The sequence below is a fragment of the Paralichthys olivaceus genome, chromosome 12 (assembly GCF_024713975.1).
Source record: "Paralichthys olivaceus isolate ysfri-2021 chromosome 12, ASM2471397v2, whole genome shotgun sequence".
Lineage (NCBI taxonomy): Eukaryota > Metazoa > Chordata > Actinopteri > Pleuronectiformes > Paralichthyidae > Paralichthys > Paralichthys olivaceus.
The window spans coordinates 6907579-6929017 of NC_091104.1; the positions used below are offsets into that span (position 1 = coordinate 6907579).

Genomic DNA, 21439 nt, shown 5'->3' on the forward strand with positions numbered 1-21439 from the left:
CTTAACTAAGATATAAAGGGATCATAGGAAAAGTAGAACCTATGATCGTAATATGCCTTTGATGTTTTTAGTTGAAAATAGATACACAAAGACATTATGACAAAATAGTTCCAATACATACAAAAATGGGGAAAAAATACATTTTTAAGTACTTTTACATGTATTTACTTATTGATTTATGTATTTGTACTTTCATTTATTTATTATGACAGAGTACTAGGGCCACATTTTAAAAAAAAATTGGGGGAATTAATTACGAGATTAAGTCGACTTTGTTGCCGAAGCCTCCTCCTCTGACTCCTCCACCTCTGACTCCTCCTCCTCTGACTCCTCCTCCTCAGGCTCTTCCTGAGCCATATCACATGGGGAACACTCACTGTCGTCCTCTTCCATTCCCAAATTGCCCATTTTGGACAGAGAAGTAAATAAACTGAATAAAACACAACAACACATTAGAGGATCACTTAATCAGTTAACACTTTTTTTTCTCTTCATTCAATATCTGTACTGAAACCAAAACTCAGTTACTCACTATGGTTCTGCCTGTTCCAATATATGGGACATCGTGAGGAAGGGGTGCAACAGTGCTTCCTCTGGGGTGAGCCTTTTGTCTGGGTCAATCTCCAGGAGGCCTTTGATGAGGCTGAAAAAAGCTCTCCTGTCACTGAGCTCCATGGAACCCTCCGACAATGGGTAGAGCTGGATTTAAAACACAGTAGATGAGAGTAGTTGAACTGCTTTCTGTCCCTCAACAGAGACGCTTAGAATTGTTCATCTATTTTGAACATTGGATAACAACTCTGACTGATACCATCCACCTGGAAAAAATCAGACAGTTCCTCAATGACACTAGAGGTTTTCAAACGGACTTGGACACCTGTGATTTCTTTCTTAGAGGGAATGGATGAATAAGATGCATATTTTTGATTCTAAAAGACATTGGTATTCTAGGTAGCACTACTCAGGGTGGGAATGGGGGGTGGTAAGGGAGAGGGTTTATTTGTGGGCATCTCAGGTAATTATTTTTAATATTTTTGTTTTGTTTCTTTTTCGTCATTTCTTTTCATTCGTCAAAATTCTATTGGTGGCAGTGACAGCGTGGTATCAGCATTTCTTTTGATAGACAAGTCATGAGCAAGAAAATGTGTTAAAAGGTATTCATGCATACAATTTAATCTACTCTACCTCTTTTTTAGCATTCTTTTGATCTTTTAAGCTCTTGATGGCCACTTCCTCTGATGTGCTCAAATTCACAGCCCTGACAACACTGGAAAAGCCTCCTTCTCCAATCCTCTCCTTGATGAGGTAGCGAGTGGTGCTGCTGCACAAAATGATGCTCTTTGGCTTGTTAGATTTCTCGACTTCAGTCATTTCATCTGTGACAAAGAAGGAGAACATGTGAAGGTTACAATGTGGAGTCAGCAGAGGCAGGGGTGAAATAAAATCAAGTTGATGAGCGCACAGAAAGAATTGAGAATGTGAACATTTGATTCTCTGGAGTTTGGCCCAAGTTTCTATTAGAGGTAATTCATTACTGTGCAGTTGCTGATTGAAGGTTTCTCAAGGAAAGCAAAATTATTATTATTATTATTTTTCAGAGTGACAATGTACATGCAAATAACTTTAAACATAGAAAACCACAGCCAAAATATCACCCTGTTGCAAATATTTAGCAAAACAAATGTTTTGCTTTGCGTCTGAGCCTCTCGTTGAAACACAAACAACGTTAAAGTCACTAAAACTGAGATTTTTACCCCCTAAAACTGTAGACTTTCTAAAAAGCAGTGATGTCTCAGCTTACATCGCACATGCCCACTGTTGCTTGGAGCTAAGCGTTGATGTCAATTTTATCGCCACCTACTTGGCCTGACACGCTTGTTTGAACATTTGTGGTCATTTTTAAAAACAGGACTTTTTTTGGTTTCATGGAAGGGAAAATCTCCATTCAAGAAAATATTTGATGTAGTGCAGACAAGAACGATGACCAACGCCAGTAATACATGCATATCTTACCACATGGAAATAAATAAAATATCCCAAATGTTCACATATGGTTCTCACGTATGTAGATGCTTCTTATACATGAAAACAGTCTCTGTGTGCGGGATATGGGAGGTGAAGCTGCAATCTTTTGTTGTTTTGCCCCCAGTGTTGTTTATCCATGGGATCCTTCTGAGAACCAAACACACAGATTTAAGCTTCCTGATCATCACTTCCACATGTGAGTCAAACAGAGAAGCAGCCTCTCTTTCAGTTTGGCAAATAAACCTTGAATGAAAACTAGCTGCAGTCGATTTGGAGGTTGACCACAGAGCACCTGGTGTGCAACACGAGGACCGATAGTCTGGACCATGGTGTGCACAGACTGAACAGACTATAACTTGAGCAGGAAACCTTGATCATGACTTTACAGTCTATTCCAGTCCAGCTCCACTTGACCTGCTCTGACCAATTGGACTGATGAAAATGTCACTTTGCACTTAAAGTTGACTTTTTATTGTCATCAGGTCATTTTCCACCCGTTCGTAACCCTTTATGTTGGTCATCAGCATGTGTCAAAACTCAATTGACCAAACCATCATGGCGTCGTCTCCAAAGCAAAAAAACAGGGAGGAAAGTAATTGGGTTTGAACCATAATTTATTCTTATTTTTAAAGTCACATTAGGCAGAGTGTGAGAGTCGAGAAAAACAGAGATAGAGGGGGGCAAGAAAGAGGTGGAGGGGTTGAAGTGGCAGGTCAACTACTCACACTCAGTACAGATACATGGAACAGCTTGATACACTTAAACCATATATTTGTAATAAATAAAAAATGCCGGTAATGAACGACTTATTTAGGGTTTCTTTTCCCGTCTTGTTATGGCCGTTAAGGTGTTTACATGCATGTCCAAACTCTGTCTCGTACGATCAGAAATTTGGTTCTTTGGCCACATGTAACGCTACCGTCTCCCAATTTTCTTAATTTTTTTGAAAATTTTTACAAATGCCTTCTTCATAATTCTGCAAAAGGACTTTTTGTCCTTTTTCAGTGGCTTTTCCACTGTGACAGTTCGACTCCTGTCATTGATTTTCTTATCAGCTGGAGTGTGAAGTCGGTATCTGCTGAAGGCCGACACCGCTGATGCTGATTTATCAGCACGTGTGCGGTGTCGGTGTTTGTTGCTGAAGGCTGAAGCCTTCTCCTCAGGCTCATCCTCTTCAGACTCCATATCAGAGTCTTCCTCCTCTGGCTCTTCCTCCTCAGGCTTTTCCTCCTCAGGTGTTTCCTCCTCAGGCTTTTCCTCCTCAGGCTCTTCCTGAGCCATATCACACGGGGAAGACTGACTGTCGTCCTCTTCCATTCCCAAATTGCCCATTTTGTCCAGAGAATTAAATAAACTGAATAAAACACAACAACACATTAGAGGATCACTTAATCAGTTAACACTTTTTTTCTCTTCATTCAATATCTGTACTGAAACCAAAACTCAGTTACTCACTATGGTTCTGCCTGTTCCAATATATGGGACATGGTGAGGAAGGGGTGCGAGCGACAGTGCTTCCTCTGGGGTGAGCCTTCTGTCTGGGTCCATCTCCAGGAGGCCTTTGATGAGGCTGAAAAAAGCTCTCCTCTCACTGAGCTCCATGGAACCCTCCGACAATGGGTAGAGCTGGAATTAAAACACAGTACATGAGAAATTAGTTGAAGTGCTTTCTGTCCCTCAACAGAGACGCTTAGAATTGTTCATCTATTTTGAACATTGGATAACAACTCTGACTGATACCATCCACCTGGGAAAAAAATCTGACAGGTCCTCAATGACACTAGAGGTTTTCAAACGGACTTGGACACCTGTGATTTCTTTCTTAGAGGGAATGGATGAATAAGATGCATATTTTTGATTCTAAAAGACATTGGTATTCTAGGTAGCACTACTCAGGGTGGGAATGGGGGGTGGTAAGGGAGAGGGTTTATTTGTGGGAATTGTCAGGTAATTATTTTTAATATTTTTGTTTTGTTTCTTTTTCGTCATTATTTCTTTTCATACGTCTGGTGTGTCTTTCATGTATGTTTGCCTTTGTAATATTTTAAGCAATGCTTCTTAATAAAAATATTTGAGACATAATTATATATTCAGTAAAGAAATGGGTAACTTACTGTTATTAGGTCATCGAGGGTTTTAAATAAAACTTTCTTTGCTTTGTTCCTCTTCCCATAGAATTCCTCGGAGATCTAAAGGAACAAAACATGTTGGTCAGATACTCATTAATATATCATTATATATGTAATGATATCTAATGATATATCATTAATGAGTTACACATTAGACAAAATACCTTTAACCACCATCCTGGTTTAGACCAGTACTGGTCCTCCTTAAAGAACATGTCGGTGTACATCCCAGCTTTGAGGAGGTGGTCAGCTGGCAGGCCCAACAAGCCAACGACTGCTTTGACCTGGAGAGAGAACATAAAGAATCACATCCTACATCAAGTCCCCTGTTGTGTTTGGACAAGTGTCTGAATGCAACAATCTTTGTATTGAAATCAACATATATTTGGTTTCTTACTGTCTGGTACTCGCAGCTGGGGAATGGGTGGGCATTCAAATACAAAAAAAGAAGCACACAGGCAAGACCCCACATGTCTATGGCCTCAGAGAAGGGGAGGCCCAGGCTGACTTCAGGTGCACTGTGTGTACAAACAAGAATCACAAAAGCTGTTTAGTACATTTTTAAATTCTGCATGTGTAGTGAATATTAGGACATTGCCATTGACAACAATAACTCACATGTTAAACAATGAGCTTTGCACATTGAACTTACCGGTAACCCAGAGGCTGACATTTCTGTCCGAGTTTGCTCGGGATGTTGGACGACAGGCCAAAATCAATGAGTTTGACTCTTAAGGGAGTAGCATGAGGGTCGACCACCATTACATTGTCTGGTTTTATGTCTGAGTGAACCACTCCAATGCTTTTCAGCGCTTTTAAAGTTGTGAGCAACTGCAGAGACAAAGGAAATCATGTAAAAAGTTAGTTATAGATACTGAGCTGAGAGCAGGCTTCAACAGATCAAGAATAAAAACAATTATGCTACTTCAGCAAGTACGTCTTTTCTCAGGTGTTTGACTATGTTACCCCGTTGATGATTGATTGATTAAAAAGCCACATCATTGTTACCTGGTGCGCTATCGGCCGGATTTCATGGAGTGTCATTCCCCTCCCTAGCATTTCTTGCATGCCGTGAAGGTCCATATCCAGCTTTTCAAATACCAGACATGTTTGTCCGTTGTATCTGAACTTCTCAATGAAGTGAACCAGGTTGTTTTTCACTGGATCAAGAACCTCCAGCACTTTAAGCATCGCAAACTGTGGAGGAAACAGGAAAAATTATATTGGTGGCAGTGACAGCGTGGTATCAGCATTTCTTTTGATAGACAAGTCATGAGCAAGAAAATGTGTTAAAAGGTATTCATGCACGATTGAATCTACTCTACCTCTTTTTTAGCATTCTTTTTATCTTTTAAGATTTTGATGGCCACTTCCTCTGATGTGCTCAGATTCACAGCCCTGACAACACTGGAAAAGCATCCTTCTCCAATCCTCTCCTTGACCAGGTAGCGAGTGGTGCTGCTGCACAAAACGGTGCCCTTTGGCTTCTTTGACTTCTCAGATTTCCTTGCGTCAGTCATTTTATCTATGACAAAGAAGTAGAACATGTGAAGGTTACAATGTGGAGTCAGCAGAGGCAGGGGTGAAATAAAATCAAGTTCCTCCTCCTCAGGCTCTTCCTGAGCCATATCACATGGGGAAGACTGACTGTCGTCCTCTTCCATTCCCAAATTGCCCATTTTGGACAGAGAAGTAAATAAACTGAATAAAACACAACAACACATTAGAGGATCACTTAATCAGTTAACACTTTTTTTCTCTTCATTCAATATCTGTACTGAAACCAAAACTCAGTTACTCACTATGGTTCTGCCTGTTCCAATATATGGGACATCGTGAGGAAGGGGTGCGACAGTGCTTCCTCTGGGGTGAGCCTTTTGTCTGGGTCCATCTCCAGGAGGCCTTGATGAGGCTGAAAAAAGCTCTCCTGTCACTGAGCTCCATGGAACCCTCCGACAATGGGTAGAGCTGGATTTTAAAAAACACAGTAGATGAGAGTAGTTGAAGTGCTTTCTGTCCCTCAACAGAGACACTTAGAATTGTTCATCTATTTTGAACATTGGATAACAACTCTGACTGATACCATCCACCTGGAAAAAATCTGACAGGTCCTCAATGACACTAGTGACTTTCAAACGGACTTGGACACCTGTGATTTCTTTCTTAGAGAATGGATGAATAACATGCATATTTTTTGATTCTAAAAGACATTGGTATTCTAGGTAGCACTACTCAGGGTGGGAATGGGGGGTGGTAAGGGAGAGGGTTTATTTTTGGGAATTGTCAGGTAATTATTTTTAATATTTTTGTTTTGTTCCTTTTTCGTCATTTCTTTTCATACGTCTGGTGTGTCTTTCTTGTATGTTTGCCTTTGTTATGTTTTTTGATCTTTGGAATATTTTAAGCAATGCTTCTTAATAAAAATATTTGAGACATAATTATTTATTCAGTAATGAAATGGGTAACTTACTGGTATTAGGTCATCGAGGGTTTTAAACAAAACTTTCTTTGCTTTGTTCCTCTTCCCATAGAATTCCTCGGAGATCTAAAGGAACAAAACATGTTGGTCAGATACTCATTAATATATCATTATATATGTAATGATATATAATGATATATCATTAATGAGTTACACATTAGACAAAATACCTTTAACCACCATCCTGGTTTAGACCAGTACTGGTCCTCCTTAAAGAACATGTCGGTGTACATCCCAGCTTTGAGGAGGTGGTCAGCTGGCAGGCCCAACAAGCCAACGACTGCTTTGACCTGGAGAGAGAACATAAAGAATCACATCCTACATCAAGTACCCTGTCGTGTTTGGACAAGTGTCTGAATGCAACAATCTTTGTATTGAAATCAACATATATTTGGTTTCTTACTGTCTGGTACTCGCAGTTGGGGAATGGGTGGGCATTCAAATACAAAAAAAGAAGCACACAGGCAAGACCCCACATGTCTATGGCCTCAGAGAAGGGGAGGCCCAGGCTGACTTCAGGTGCACTGTGTGTACAAACAAGAATCACAAGAGCTGTTTAGTACATTTTTAAATTCTGCATGTGTAGTGAATATTAGGACATTGCCATTGACAACAATAACACACATGTTAAACAATGAGCTTTGCACATTGAACTTACCGGTAACCCAGAGGCTGACATTTCTGTCCGAGTTTGCTGTGAATTTTGAAGGACAGGCCAAAATCAATTAGTTTGACTCTTAAGGGAGTAGCATGAGGGTCGACCACCATTATGTTGTCTGGTTTAATGTCTGAGTGAACCACTCCAATGCTTTTCAGCGCTTTAAGAGTTGTGAGCAACTTCAGAGATATATATATATATATATATATATACTGTATAAATATATATATATATATATATATATATCTTCAATGTTGTTAGGATCTGTCTTCTTCCTGCTTAATCTAAAGTTAAGCTTCTCCTGAAAACTTGGCTTGAGAAACAATGACCTTATTTGAGCCTCAATTGGAACCTCTATGAAGGATGAGGATCTGTCTTCTGAAACACTGGTCCAACAAGACAGACATTCTAATTGTTCACCTTCTATTGACCCAAAACAATTACAGCAATATTTATGCAATACATTAGGGGATGATGCAGAGTAGGAGAAAAAAAAGTCTGAACTTCTGTACACTGTTTAAGCAGTTTGTATTCAGACTATCGGGACAAAGCAACTTGAACATTTTAAGCAAATCACTAAGGGCCTTATCAGTTACTTTATGAGTTTACGTAAGCCATGATGATCACTCTGCCACAGTTATTGATGCATTGTCATATAACGGTTTGTCTGTTGTGTCCTTGAAATTTGACTCTTCTGCACACTCCTCAAATTCCTCACTGAACATATGTTCATCATCATACATCCTATCCCCCACATCAGGGAGAGCTTCCTTAAATGATTGAGATGGATCATACTCAGCATTCCCATGTAGTTCAGTTGTTACGCCATCAGGAGGATCTCTGAAGGCTGATCTAGAAGATGGTTCTTCATTGTCTTCGATAGAGTCAACAGTTGAAATACTCTGTTGTGCCACGCTTCCTTGTGCAAGGAAATAAAATAGAATAAAAATCATTAAGGGTAAAAAAAAAAAAAAAAAACATCAACGCAAAACGTATATCGTCTCAGCCTGTATATCAGTTTCTCGGACTCAAATGATATTGTCATATTTTAGCAGGATCTGCTCAGTGACAAAATATACTGTACATCATTAGACAGACAGACAGACAGACAGAGGGTGTTTGTACCTGGCAGGTGGTGAGAGCTTGATTTTCCAGAGTGAGTGTGGTACATCATGCATGGACACTCGGAGGTTGGACGTTTTCCCCTTGAAGTGCAGCGTTTTAGGCTCCTCCAGGAGGCACCCCCCGCTGTGTTCCCCTGCTGCTACCTCCTGACACAGAGAAGAGCACACGTCAATGGTTCACACCTTTTTCTAGATCAGGACCCTCTTGAAAATATTGAGAGTCACATTTTGTTCAAATTACATTTTTCATCAATTAGCAAAGAACAGATTTCTTGTGTTATAATCTATATTTCCAGTTCATAACTTACCTAAATATTGCTGATCATCCTCCACATGAACATTGGTGGCTGCAGGGGGGGATGACTGCAGGGAGGAAAATAAGGTATTAAATATAATTAAATATCGTATCTGCTGCAAGTTTGCTGCAACACAGCAAAGCCAGGCTACTCACCAATTGTGCAGTCCTTCTTGGTCGTTTATGTGGATCTTCTTCATTATCAGTCCTTCTCCATCGTTTTCCAGGTTTTCGTCTGGTCATTTTGACACTCCAATACTATATAAATACAGACACAAATTGCTGGAATATACAGCAGAACTTTTTTTAAAGTAAAACTCTATAGTATGATGAAGCATCAAGTGTTCAGTAATAGGGGTTTCCATCTAATCAGCTCTTTAGTAAACAGAAATACATTTTCTAGCAAGCGTCAAGTTTATATAGATAAATTGATATCCCGACCTGAAAATGCATTTTCTGTTTACTAAAGAGCAGTGGGAAACAGGGAGACCATGGTCATTTAACAATTATGGCAATGACTGGTGTCAGAAATAATATAGAGCTGTTTTTATTAATACTAGGCTACTGCACCGTTAAGTACCACAATTTCAAAATCTTAAGTCAATCTTCAAAATAATTATTAACATCATATTTTCTTAAAGTAGCAAAAGTATTGATCATTGATGATCAATTTGAGCATGTAAACATAATGTAAGCTCATTTGTATGACTATAAAAATATCATGATGTTAATTTACATAAATAATCTAATAATTGACTATGCAGCAGCATGAAATATAAATTATCAAGAACTAATACAGCTAGGCTTGGGGGCTAAAATTTAATTTATCACCACTGAATGAATACCAGAGTTTCAGTGTGGTTACAAACACGTGTGTTTTGTGCCAAACAATTTCACAATTACTCTTTGAGACGCACGAGTAGCTACACCTAGCTAAAAATCACCGCTCGGTGGTCGCGCCGTTGAATGCGGCATTTATATGTCTACGTTTCGTAACGCGGTGAAGTTACTGTAGTTGAAAGAATCCTACCTCGTGTGTGTGTGAGTCCGGTAATTCGCGAAACAAACACAAGTTGCGCTGTTTCTCACTTTTAGTCGTTATTCTTCACAGAGACGCTGCGCTGTTTCTTCCCAACGTCATCGAGTCAGCTCCGCCCCCAGGTGAGCGTGTTACCCAGGACGACAGAGTGTCCTAGACAGAAGAAGAAGACAGAGTCTCCTTGAACTTCGAGGAGTTGAATAAAGAAATGATTTTGACATGAGGTGAAGTGTTGAACTGTTGTGACGCCGGACTGGTCCGCTGGAACGTGGACTGCTTCTGGTTCGAGACGCCCCAGCTCCGAAAAACCCAAAACATGGCGGACTGGGACAAACTTTGCGTTCAAAGTGCTTCACGTAAAGCATAGAAACATTACCAAGGGCATGAAAACAATTTAAAATAGAACGTTTAAATGTATTTTGGCATTAAAATGCATTTCACTGTACGTGATGTTTTTCTGACTTGTCTCGACTGTAGCCTGGCGACAACAAGTCGTCCTAATGTTAGCGTAAATCTTCAAAATGAGCTTCCACAATGCATATTAATTTGGGGGTCCTTGACTTTAAATGTTTTTAATTTTTTTTAGGTTAAATTAATGTCTATTTATATTATACTCAATAAGCTTAACATGTTAAATTATAGTATGTAATTTATACTACAAATTACAGATGTTCCCTAATTTAAATTTACAGTAGTTCTACTCAAGCACTCATAGCCTGATGTTGTGCTTATTTTTATTTTTATTCAAATTGTCAAAAAGCGAAGGGAAAGCTCCCGCCCTCACCCGGTCTGAAACCCAGACTGACGTCACTTGGTGCAAGTGCCTGAAGCAGAGCGTAGTGAAAAGTTCGTAACCTGTCTCCCCCTCACTTTAGAGAGCCGGACAAGCTCCAGATCACCCCTCAAACAAATGCTTCTAACTCAAAATGTATAAGTCCTATCTGAGAAATAAACACATCGTGAGAACCCCAAGACTCTGTCCGACGTGTACGTATGTTTTTTATTGTTTTATCGTTAAGAAATGAGATCGTGAGAGCGAGTTAGAAATTTAGTGTTTTTCCCTCCAAAATCTTCCCTTCAACTTTACGTTGGATCCAATGGGGAACAGAGAATTCTGTGCTCTAGCGACAGTTTTCGAACAAATGCTTCTTACTCAAAAACTATGAGTCCTATCTGTGAAATGAAAACACCGTGAGAATCTCCGCGCGTACGGATCTTTTTTTTATTGGTGAGAGTTCAAAAATGAGACTGTGGGAGTTAGAAATTTGTTCCTGTTTTTCTCCTTTCTGACTTTTTTTTTCAAAAATTAACATGGCAGTCAATGGAGAGGTGAGACTGGAAAACATTTCTCGATAAATTGACCCAGCCTTAACTACGGCACCGAGAGATGTCAGAGTGACGTGTGCGTAGGAAACAAACTTTATTTTCGCCTGATGTAAAAATCATGTCTGTGGGACTCCGTTAGTGGCTAGGAGAAGTTTAAACACCGGAGAAGTGGCTGAAAAACGCCCGTTTTTGTCTTCTCGCTCTCTAGGTTGAGAGACCTTGACTCCCATTCGTAGATTTCAGACGCGTTTTCGTGATTTTTGAGCGAACTATTGGACGAAATTCTTAGAGAAGTCATAGCAAACCATTCGACGTATTTCCACATGTATTTTTTTTTATAGGTCTCGAGTACGATTGACGGGAAAATCTTTGGGAAGAGTTTACGTAAGAAGAACTAAGAATAATAAGCCCCAGCAATAATAATCACGAGATTTAAGTCGTTATTAAATATGGCGAGAATTAATCATGAGAATAAAGTTGTAAAAATCTAACCCGTTGTTTTAGAGGAGAGTTGTTAAAATGAGGGCCGTGGAGCATTTCGTAGAGTTGTACTTTAGTAGACTTTAGGTTTCCCAAACAAGGAGATATTTAATCTTTTGGATTTTATTCTCGCCATATTTAATAACGACTTTATTCTCTCTTTTTTTTAAATTGTGGCCCTTATGCTCTGTCGTACTTTATGTATTTTTATATTCATTTATCTGTATTTCTCCATTTATTTACGTACGTATTTCTATTTCCATATGCTAATAAGGTAGGCAGCCCTTCCTCAGCCTAGAGCCGGATTGGTTATGGGTCGGCTCTACTACGACTGCCTTGACTTGACTGGTACAAGGAAGCTTTGGAGTAAAAAAATCAAGTCCAACACTTTTTACGTATTGTAGCGTCAGTGAGACGAGAACAACGGCCGATCTCACGGGGTTTGATTTTTTCTTTGCAGATTAAGCGAATGTTGAGGAAATGCTTGTATTTTTTAACAAAGAACAAAGTTGACTGAGTAGTTTCTTTCAGCGGAAAATCAAAACTGTAGTGTATAGTGACCATGTCAGAAGGAGATCAAAAATTTATCACATTGTCTTTGCATGTAAATATTGAGAACCTTTTAATTTGGTATTAATCAGCACATTAGAAAGGAAAAATAGGGCACACATGAAATAACATAACAGAAAGAGAAACCATCAGATGTGCACGACCAGTGGTTACGTATTAAGTGAATCTAATATATGTAATTACATATAATAAAGTTTTAATTCCAAGGTATTACGTGGATATTGTTCTTCTGTTGGACATTTTTCAGGTGGTTTGGGTTTTAACACTTTACATTTATGGATATGGAGCAAAAGACCCATCTGAATTCTGAGAGTAAAGACATAGGACATGTCATGCGTGTCACTGACATGTTGGACAAAAATTATAACCAGCTTGTATGTGTAAGAACCAGCATGCATCAGGTTAAGTCAGCGCCGCACCAAGTGGAACACACCTTCTAAGTGTACTGTTAAGTGTTACTTCGCCAGCACTGGGAGTCAACATAACCACAGATATTTGCTGCCTCTGTAAATCCTCTACAGGAACAAAACATCCAGGTCAGATACTTTGTCATTAATAAGTTCAACACAAACCGTGGGTTTAAAACATCCTCCAAACACTCACTGCAGCTGCAAAAGATTGATTGATGAGCGCACAGAAAGAATTGAGAATGTGAACATTTGCTACTCTGGAGTTTGGCCCAAGTTTCTATTAGAAGTAATTCATTACTGTGCAGTTTCTGATTGAAGGTTCTCAAGGAAAGCAAAATAATAATAATAATTATTATTTTTCAGAGTGACAATGTACATGTAAATAACTTTAAACATAGAAAACCACAGCCAAAATATCACCCTGTTGCAAATATTTAGAAAAACAAACGTTTTGCTCTGCGTCTGAGCCTCTCGTTGAAACACAAACAACGTTAAAGTCACTAAAACTGAGATTTTTACACCCTAAAACTGTAGACTTTCTAAAAAGCAGTGATGTCTCAGCTTACATCGCACATGCCCACTGCTGCTTGGAGCTAAGCGTTGATGTCGATTTTATCGCCACCTACTTGGCCTGACATGCTTGTTTGAACATTTGTGGTCATTTTTAAAAACAGGACTTTTTTTGTTTTCATGGAAGGGAAAATCTCCATTCAAGAAAATATTTGATGTAGTGCAGACAAGAACGATGACCAACGCCAGTAATACATGCATATCTTACCACATGGAAATAAATGAAATATCCCAAATGTTCACATATGTACACGTATGTAGATGCTTCTTATACATGAAAACAGTCTCTGTGTGCGGGATATGGGAGGTGAAGCTGAAATCTTTTGTTGTTTTGCCCCCAGTGTTGTTTATCCATGGGATCCTTCTGAGAACCAAACACACAATAATAATAAACCTTGAATGAAAACTAGCTGCAGTCGATTTGGAGGTTGACCACAGAGCACCTGGTGTGCAACACGAGGACCGATAGTCTGGACCATGGTGTGCACAGACTGAACAGACTATAACGTGAGCAGGAAACCTTGATCATGACTTTACAGTCTATTCCAGTCCAGCTCCACTTGACCTGCTCTGACCAATTGGACTGATGAAAATGTCACTTTGCACTTAAAGTTGACTTTTTATTGTCATCAGGTCATTTTCCACCCGTTCGTAACCCTTTCTGTTGGTCATCAGCATATGTGTTAAAACTCAATTGACCAAACCATCATGGCGTCGTCTCCAAAGCAAAAAAACAGGGAGGAAAGTAATTGGGTTTGAACCATTATTTATTCTTATTTTTAAAGTCACATTAGGCAGAGTGTGAGAGTCGAGAAAAACAGAGATAGAGGGGGGCAAGAAAGAGGTGGAGGGGTGGAAGTGGCAGGTCAACTACTCACACTCAGTACAGATACATGGAACAGCTTGATACACTGAAACCATATATTTGTAATAAATAAAAAATGCCGGTAATGACTTATCTAGGGTTTCTTTTCCCGTTTTGTTATGTCCATTAAGGTGTTTACATGCAAGTCCAAACTCTGTCTCGTACAATCAGAAATTTGGTTCTTTGGCCACATGTAACGCTACCGTCTCCCAATTTTCGTAATTTTTTTGAAAATTTTTACAAACGCCTTCTTCACAATTCTGCCAAAGGACTTTTTGTCCTTTTTCAGTGGCTTTTCCACTGTGACAGTTCGACTCCTGTCATTGATTTTCTTATCAGCTGGAGTGTGAAGTCGGTAGCTGCTGAAGGCCGACACCGCTGATGCTGATTTGTCAACATACGTGCGGTGTTTGTTGTCGACGGCCGACACCGACAACGCTGATGCTGATTTATCAGCACGTGTGCGGTGTTTTTTGCAGACGGCCGACACCGCTGATGCTGATTTATCAGCACGCGTGCGGTGTTTTTTGCCGACGGCCGACACCGCTGATGCTGATTTATCAGCACGCGTGCGGTGTTTCTTGCCGAAGGCTGAAGCCTTCTCCTCAGGCTCGTCCTCCTTAGGCTTTTCCTCCTCAGGCTCTTCCTGAGCCATATCACATTTGAAAGACTGACTGTCGTCCTCTTCCATTCCCAAATTGCCCATTTTGTCCAGAGAATTAAATAAACTGGATAAAACACAACAACACATTAGAGGATCACTTAATCAGTTAACACTTTTTTTCTCTTCATTCAATATCTGTACTGAAACCAAAACTCAGTTACTCACTATGGTTCTGCCTGTTCCAATATATGGGACATCGTGAGGAAGGGGTGCGACAGTGCTTTCTCTGGGGTGAGCCTTCTGTCTGGGTCCATCTCCAGGAGGCCTTTGATGAGGCTGAAAAAAGCTCTCCTGTCACTGAGCTCCATGGAACCCTCCGACAATGGGTAGAGCTGGAATTAAAACACAGTACATGAGAAATTAGTTGAAGTGCTTTCTGTCCCTCAACAGAGACGCTTAGAATTGTTCATCTATTTTGAACATTGGATAACAACTCTGACTGATACCATCCACCTGGGAAAAAAATAGGTAAAACTACTCAGGGTGGGAATGGGGGGTGGTAAGGGAGAGGGTTTATTTGTGGGAATTGTCAGGTAATTATTTCTAATATTTTTGTTTTGTTTTTCGTCATTATTTCTTTTCATACGTCTGGTGTGTCTTTCATGTATGTTTGCCGTTGTAATATTTTAAGCAATGCTTCTTAATAAAAATATTTGAGACATAATTATATATTCAGTAATGAAATGGGTAACTTACTGTTATTAGGTCATCGAGGGTTTTAAATAAAACTTTCTTTGTTTTGTTCTTCTTGCCATAGAATTCCTCGGAGATCTAAAGGAACAAAACATGTTGGTCAGATACTCATTAATATATCATTATATATGTAATGATATCTAATGATATATCATTAATGAGTTACACATTAGACAAAATACCTTTAACCACCATCCTGGTTTAGACCAGTACTGGTCCTTCTTGAAGAACATGTCGGTATACATCCCAGCTTTGAGGAGGTGGTCAGCTGGCAGGCCCAACAAGCCAACGACTGCTTTGACCTGGAGAGAGAACATAAAGAATCACATCCTACATCAAGTCCCCTGTCGTGTTTGGACAAGTGTCTGAATGCAACAATCTTTGTATTGAAATCAACATATATTTGGTTTCTTACTGTCTGGTACTCGCAGTTGGGGAATGGGTGGGCATTCAAATACAAAAAAAGAAGCACACAGGCAAGACCCCACATGTCTATGGCCTCAGAGAAGGGGAGGCCCAGGCTGACTTCAGGTGCACTGTGTGTACAAACAAGAATCACAAGAGCTGTTTAGTACATTGTTAAATTCTGCATGTGTAGTGAATATTAGGACATTGCCATTGACAACAATAACACACATGTAAAACAATGAGCTTTGCACATTGAACTTACCGGTAACCCAGAGGCTGACATTTCTGTCCGAGTTTGCTCGGGATGTTGGACGACAGGCCAAAATCAATGAGTTTGACTCTTACGGGAGTAGCATGAGGGTCGACCACCATTACATTGTCTGGTTTTATGTCTGAGTGAACCACTCCAATGCTTTTCAGCGCTTTTAAAGTTGTGAGCAACTGCAGAGACAAAGGAAATCATGTAAAAAGTTAGTTATAGATACTGAGCTGAGAGCAGGCTTCAACAGATCAAGAATAAAAACAATTATGCTACTTCAGCAAGTACGTCTTTTCTCAGGTGTTTGACTATGTTACCATTTTGATGATTGATTGATTAAAAAGCCACATCATTGTTACCTGGTGCGCTATCGGACGGATTTCATGGAGCGTCATTCCCCTCCCTAGCATTTCTTGCATGCCGTGAAGGTCCATATCCAGCTTTTCAAATACCAGACATGTTTGTCCGTTGTATCTGAACTTCTCAATGAAGTGAACCAGGTTGTTTTTCACTGGATCAAGAACCTCCAGCACTTTAAGCATCGCAAACTGTGGAGGAAACAGGAAAAATTCTATTGGTGGCAGTGACAGCGTGGTATCAGCATTTCTTTTGATAGACAAGTCATGAGCAAGAAAATGTGTTAAAAGGTATTCATGCACGATTGAATCTACTCTACCTCTTTCTTAGCATTCTTTTTATCTTTTAAGATTTTGATGGCCACTTCCTCTGATGTGCTCAGATTCACAGCCCTGACAACACTGGAAAAGCATCCTTCTCCAATCCTCTCCTTGACCAGGTAGCGAGTGGTGCTGCTGCACAAAGTGGTGCCCTTTTGCTTCTTTGACTTCTCAGATTTCCTTGCGTCAGTCATTTTATCTGTGACAAAGAAGGAGAACATGTGAAGGTTACAATGTGGAGTCAGCAGAGGCAGGGGTGAAATAAAATCAAGTTCCTGCCGGTACTATTGCCCCAACCTTGTTTCCCGAAATGTAACCAACACATTATCTGTTTCTTCATCTCTCTTTTTCTCTTAAACATCTGAATAACTGTTCTTTGGATTCACAATATCAGAATTCTATCCAAGTTACACAATACAAAGAAACGTTTTTCAAACTCTTTACCTGCAACTATGTTCAACTGTCAAATAAATATTTTCCATGAAGTCATAATATAAAGCAGAATTAGCCTTGGAGCCTCCTAAGCACTGTAGTTGTGTAAACATGCTTAGTTACTCCCCATCACTGTCTTGAGTTTTACTTACCAGTTTTATCAAAGGTTTTAAAATGTGGTTTCTGATGTTTTCCTTCTTCTTTGCCTTCTTTCACTTCTGTAGGGGTAGTGTGGGTGTTCGAACAACAGGTACAGTAGGTACGAACAGAATGGATACAAGAGTATCTGCAGGGACTTAATATATCTAATTCTTGACTAAGATATAAAGGGATCATAGGAAAAGTAGAACCTATGATCGTAATATGCCTTTGATGTTTTTAGTTGAAAATAGATACACAAAGACATTATGACAAAATAGTTCCAATACATAAAAAAATGGGAAAAAAATACATTTTTATTTACTTTTACATGTATTTACTTATTGATTTATGTATTTGTACTTTCATTTATTTATTATGACAGAGTACTAGGGCCACATTTTAAAAAAAATTGGGGGAATTAATTACGAGATTAATCCTCCTCTGACTCCTCCTCCTCAGACTCCTACTCCTCAGGCTCCTCCTCCTCAGGCTCTTCCTGAGCCATATCACACGGGGAAGACTCACTGTCGTCCTCTTCCATTCCCAAATTGCCCATTTTGGACAGAGAAGTAAATAAACTGAATAAAACACAACAACACATTAGAGGATCACTTAATCAGTTAACACTTTTTTTCTCTTCATTCAATATCTGTACTGAAACCAAAACTCAGTTACTCACTATGGTTCTGCCTGTTCCAATATATGGGACATCGTGAGGAAGGGGTGCGACAGTGCTTCCTCTGGGGTGAGCCTTTTGTCTGGGTCCATCTCCAGGAGGCCTTTGATGAGGCTGAAAAAAGCTCTCCTGTCACTGAGCTCCATGGAACCCTCCGACAATGGGTAGATCTGGAATTAAAACACAGTAGATGAGAGATTAGTTGAACTGCTTTCTGTCCCTCAACAGAGACGCTTAGAATTGTTCATTTATTTTGAACATTGGATAACAACTCTGACTGATACCATCCACCTGGAAAAAATCTGACAGGTCCTCAATGACACTAGAGGTTTTCAAACGGACTTGGACACCTGTGATTTCTTTCTTAGAGGGAATGGATGAATAAGATGCATATTTTTGATTCTAAAAGACATTGGTATTCTAGGTAGCACTACTCAGGGTGGGAATGGGGGGTGGTAAGGGAGAGGGTTTATTTGTGGGAATTGTCAGGTAATTATTTTTAATATTTTTGTTTTGTTTCTTTTTCGTCATTATTTCTTTTCATACGTCTGGTGTGTCTTTCATGTATGTTTGCCTTTGTAATATTTTAAGCAATGCTTCTTAATAAAAATATTTGAGACATAATTATATATTCAGTAAAGAAATGGGTAACTTACTGTTATTAGGTCATCGAGGGTTTTAAATAAAACTTTCTTTGCCTTGTTCCTCTTGCCATAGAATTCCTCGGAGATCTAAAGGAACAAAACATGTTGGTCAGATACTCATTAATATATCATTATATATGTAATGATATCTAATGATATATCATTAATGAGTTACACATTAGACAAAATACCTTTAACCACCATCCTGGTTTAGACCAGTACTGGTCCTCCTTAAAGAACATGTCGGTGTACATCCCAGCTTTGAGGAGGTGGTCAGCTGGCAGGCCCAACAAGCCAACGACTGCTTTGACCTGGAGAGAGAACATAAAGAATCACATCCTACATCAAGTACCCTGTCGTGTTTGGACAAGTGTCTGAATGCAACAATCTTTGTATTGAAATCAACATATATTTGGTTTCTTACTGTCTGGTACTTGCAGTTGGGGAATGGGTGGGCATTCAAATACAAAAAAAGAAGCACACAGGCAAGACCCCACATGTCTATGGCCTCAGAGAAGGGGAGGCCCAGGCTGACTTCAGGTGCACTGTGTGTACAAACAAGAATCACAAAAGCTGTTTAGTACATTTTTAAATTCTGCATGTGTAGTGAATATTAGGACATTGCCATTGACAACAATAACTCACATGTTAAACAATGAGCTTTGCACATTGAACTTACCGGTAACCCAGAGGCTGACATTTCTGTCCGAGTTTGCCCGGGATGTTGGACGACAGGCCAAAATCAATCAGTTTTACTCTTAAGGGAGTAGCATGAGGGTCGACCACCATTACGTTGTCTGGTTTTATGTCCGAGTGAACCACTCCAAGGCTCCTCCCTCCTTCTGTTCCCTCAGGTGTGACCAGGTGTTTCCTCTGCACCATGTGCGCATGGATCTTATATAGGGTTTATTTTCATTCATTTTTATTATTTAATTTATTTCAAACATGTAAATAGAAAAAAGAAATATACAAACAAGTCGATTTTTTTTACTTTCAATGATTCAATCTTCATATTTGAAAAGGAGTGAGAAGAAATACAAACTTGTAGAAATAGATTGTCTATAGTGTTTTTTTCTACATTTTAAAGAGGCTGCGTTGAGTAGAATGAAAACTGATTTGTAAAATGTTCTTATCAAGTGTCCCTAAAGGACCATTTAGTATTGAGTGTTTATAGAATGGGATTGTGAACCAATATTCTGTGGATATATAGATATTCTCACACATCCAGCTCTTTAGAGACCTGGAGATAAAAAGGCTGAAACACTCGATGACACTAAGGTACACAACTGATGATTCCTCCTTAACATCCACTGGTGGTTGTGAATATCTTCTGGTCTTTGGAGATTTAAGATCCAGCCTGTGCAGGAGAGATATTCACCATCTTGTCCCATGTTCTCAAATAAAATACTATAATATTGGCAAATGTGTTTTGTACATCCACCATCATTTGTATTCACACTGATAGGTGTATTTATCCTCTTGTAGCCGACTTTAAGATGCATCACCACCATCCACTATGTTTTTGTATTGTGCACTGCATTCATATAATCAGCCCAGCTTCTGTCAAATAATGGAATAGACTCAGTTTTAACTCAGTGGAAGCCTCTCGTCTTATATGTTCCCTGTTCTTCTGCATGTTTGTCAGATAAATGTCTGAAATTGGAAATGAAACTGACATGATGTTCATCGTAGAGAATTTCCTTAACTGAGCAACTATCCAAGTTTTATATTAAACCCAAATTCAATTTTGTCATTTAACCACAATCTCAAAAGTCTGGCAGGTTTGGCATAAAGTAATATTTATTATGGGACCTGCAGTGAATGGAAAAAGTTGCAAAACCACAAAAGTGTTAAAGGATTTATAATCTACTCTTAATGCAGATGATCGCTACGTTCATATGAGTATTAAAGGCACCACAACCATTTTAAAGATAAATCTTACCTGAATTAACAGGAACATAAGTGTAAATACACAGTCTGATGATTCATGTTTTTCCACTTTGTGTCATTATAAGTTGTTCTGGAGATTCAGCTAAAGGCACAAAAAGTCAAAGTATCCTTGTTAAAAAACACAATGAAAAATATCGATCCCTGCAGCAAACAGGAGAATAAGAAGAGGAAGTATAGCAATTTTTCTTTATTACAATTTTTGACTCTTATTTTCAATCAGGTGAAGAAAAATACCTTTTTTGTTCAGTATAATAAAATATGTTAACTTTATTCATTTTATGAAGAAAAACAATGACAACAAGAAAATAAAAACAGAAACAAACATTTTTCTCTCTCCCTCTTTGTAAACCTGGAGAGCTGCTGCATCGCGTGGGAAACAAAAACAACGGAGACAGAGCGTGAGGGAGCGGTGACGAGGCTGGACAGGTGGGAGGAGGAGGAGGAGGAAGAAACAGAGGATAGTGACGAAGAGATAAGGCCAGAGACGTACAAAAAATGAGCGTAGTAGGACAGGAGTGTGGTGACGGGGCAGTCGGAGGACGTGGCGGTGATCGGAGCAGGTAGGCTGGTGGTCCCAAGTCAGGACGACTGACAGAGTGTTCAGAGGTCACTCTCTCCGTACAGAGCGGTAGAGAACGACATGTAGTCAAGGGCTCCTGGCACAGCGTCGGGGCCGGTGTAAGGGGCCATGCGGGCCATGCAGTACTCGGCCTGGTCCGGAGGCAGCTCCCGGCGCAGCTCATCGGCTAAAATGTAGTTCTGCCAAAAAAGGACAAAAGAAAATGACATGTTTTCATGTTAGAACAGCAGCTGTGAGGGAGATTCAAATACTTTCTAAACTCAGACGCAGCATTTGGGAGAGCGTGGGGAACAAATGAATAAAGAACATTTACAATGTTTTTAATTCAGATTCATTATCTAAAGT

The 21439-nt window shown here is 39.5% G+C and overlaps 2 protein-coding genes and 2 long non-coding RNA genes across 15 annotated transcripts in view; 2 read left to right on the forward strand and 2 right to left on the reverse strand.

Annotated features, from left to right (window-relative positions):
* Window positions 1-113: 113 nt before the first annotated feature.
* On the reverse strand, window positions 114-17654 carry LOC109636322 (homeodomain-interacting protein kinase 2-like). Of its 6 annotated transcripts, none has more exons than XM_069535460.1 (18): window positions 9741-13365; window positions 8867-8968; window positions 8724-8778; window positions 8417-8562; window positions 8087-8206; window positions 7292-7327; window positions 7037-7157; window positions 6804-6923; window positions 6625-6699; window positions 5957-6122; window positions 5480-5679; window positions 5163-5351; window positions 4807-4985; window positions 4552-4672; window positions 4319-4438; window positions 4140-4214; window positions 533-699; window positions 114-430 (listed from the first exon to the last, which is right to left on the reverse strand). In XM_069535460.1, the coding sequence occupies exons 4-18, from the start codon at window positions 8467-8469 to the stop codon at window positions 262-264; spliced, it is 1911 nt and encodes a 636-aa protein (XP_069391561.1). In that variant the 5' UTR covers window positions 8470-8562; window positions 8724-8778; window positions 8867-8968; window positions 9741-13365; the 3' UTR covers window positions 114-261. The 6 variants fall into 6 exon arrangements, with proteins under 6 accessions (XP_069391561.1, XP_069391562.1, XP_069391560.1 ...); XM_069535461.1 differs by having other exon boundaries at window positions 115-430; window positions 8087-8210; window positions 9800-13365; XM_069535459.1 differs by having other exon boundaries at window positions 115-430; window positions 8087-8210.
* LOC138412205 (uncharacterized) lies at window positions 289-14171 on the forward strand. 3 transcript variants are annotated; one of them, XR_011244688.1, is made up of 3 exons: window positions 289-421; window positions 1197-2737; window positions 13904-14171. It is a non-coding gene; the product is annotated as an uncharacterized lncRNA (long non-coding RNA). The 3 variants fall into 3 exon arrangements; XR_011244689.1 differs by lacking the exon at window positions 289-421 and having other exon boundaries at window positions 706-1523; window positions 1770-2737; XR_011244690.1 differs by lacking the exon at window positions 289-421 and adding an exon at window positions 706-1154 and having other exon boundaries at window positions 1257-2737.
* Window positions 17655-17672: 18 nt separating the features above from the next.
* LOC138412206 (uncharacterized) lies at window positions 17673-18305 on the forward strand. Its single transcript, XR_011244691.1, has 2 exons — window positions 17673-17813; window positions 17916-18305. It is a non-coding gene; the product is annotated as an uncharacterized lncRNA (long non-coding RNA).
* A 2381-nt stretch (window positions 18306-20686) lies between these two features.
* The window catches only part of actn1 (actinin, alpha 1), a 52046-nt gene continuing 51293 nt past the window's right edge, over window positions 20687-21439 (reverse strand). For all 5 annotated transcript variants that reach the window (XM_069535456.1, XM_069535453.1, XM_069535455.1 and 2 more), the window contains one exon: window positions 20687-21273. In XM_069535456.1, the coding sequence (XP_069391557.1) occupies window positions 21115-21273 (159 nt within the window). In that variant the 3' untranslated portion in view covers window positions 20687-21114. The remainder of the gene's footprint in view (window positions 21274-21439) is intronic.

Excerpts from the sequence above, each read along its gene's own strand:
- LOC109636322 (XM_069535457.1), bottom strand. The coding sequence starts at position 17,439 with ATGATCCCTTTATATCTTAGTCAAGAATTAGATATATTAAGTCCCTGC. Across the intron at positions 6,123-6,624 it reads CCCTCGATGACCTAATACCA|CTCTACCCATTGTCGGAGGG; the intron begins GTAAGTTACCCA and ends TTTAAAATCCAG. Across the intron at positions 4,439-4,551 it reads CCAGCTGCGAGTACCAGACA|GTCAAAGCAGTCGTTGGCTT; the intron begins GTAAGAAACCAA and ends TTCTCTCTCCAG.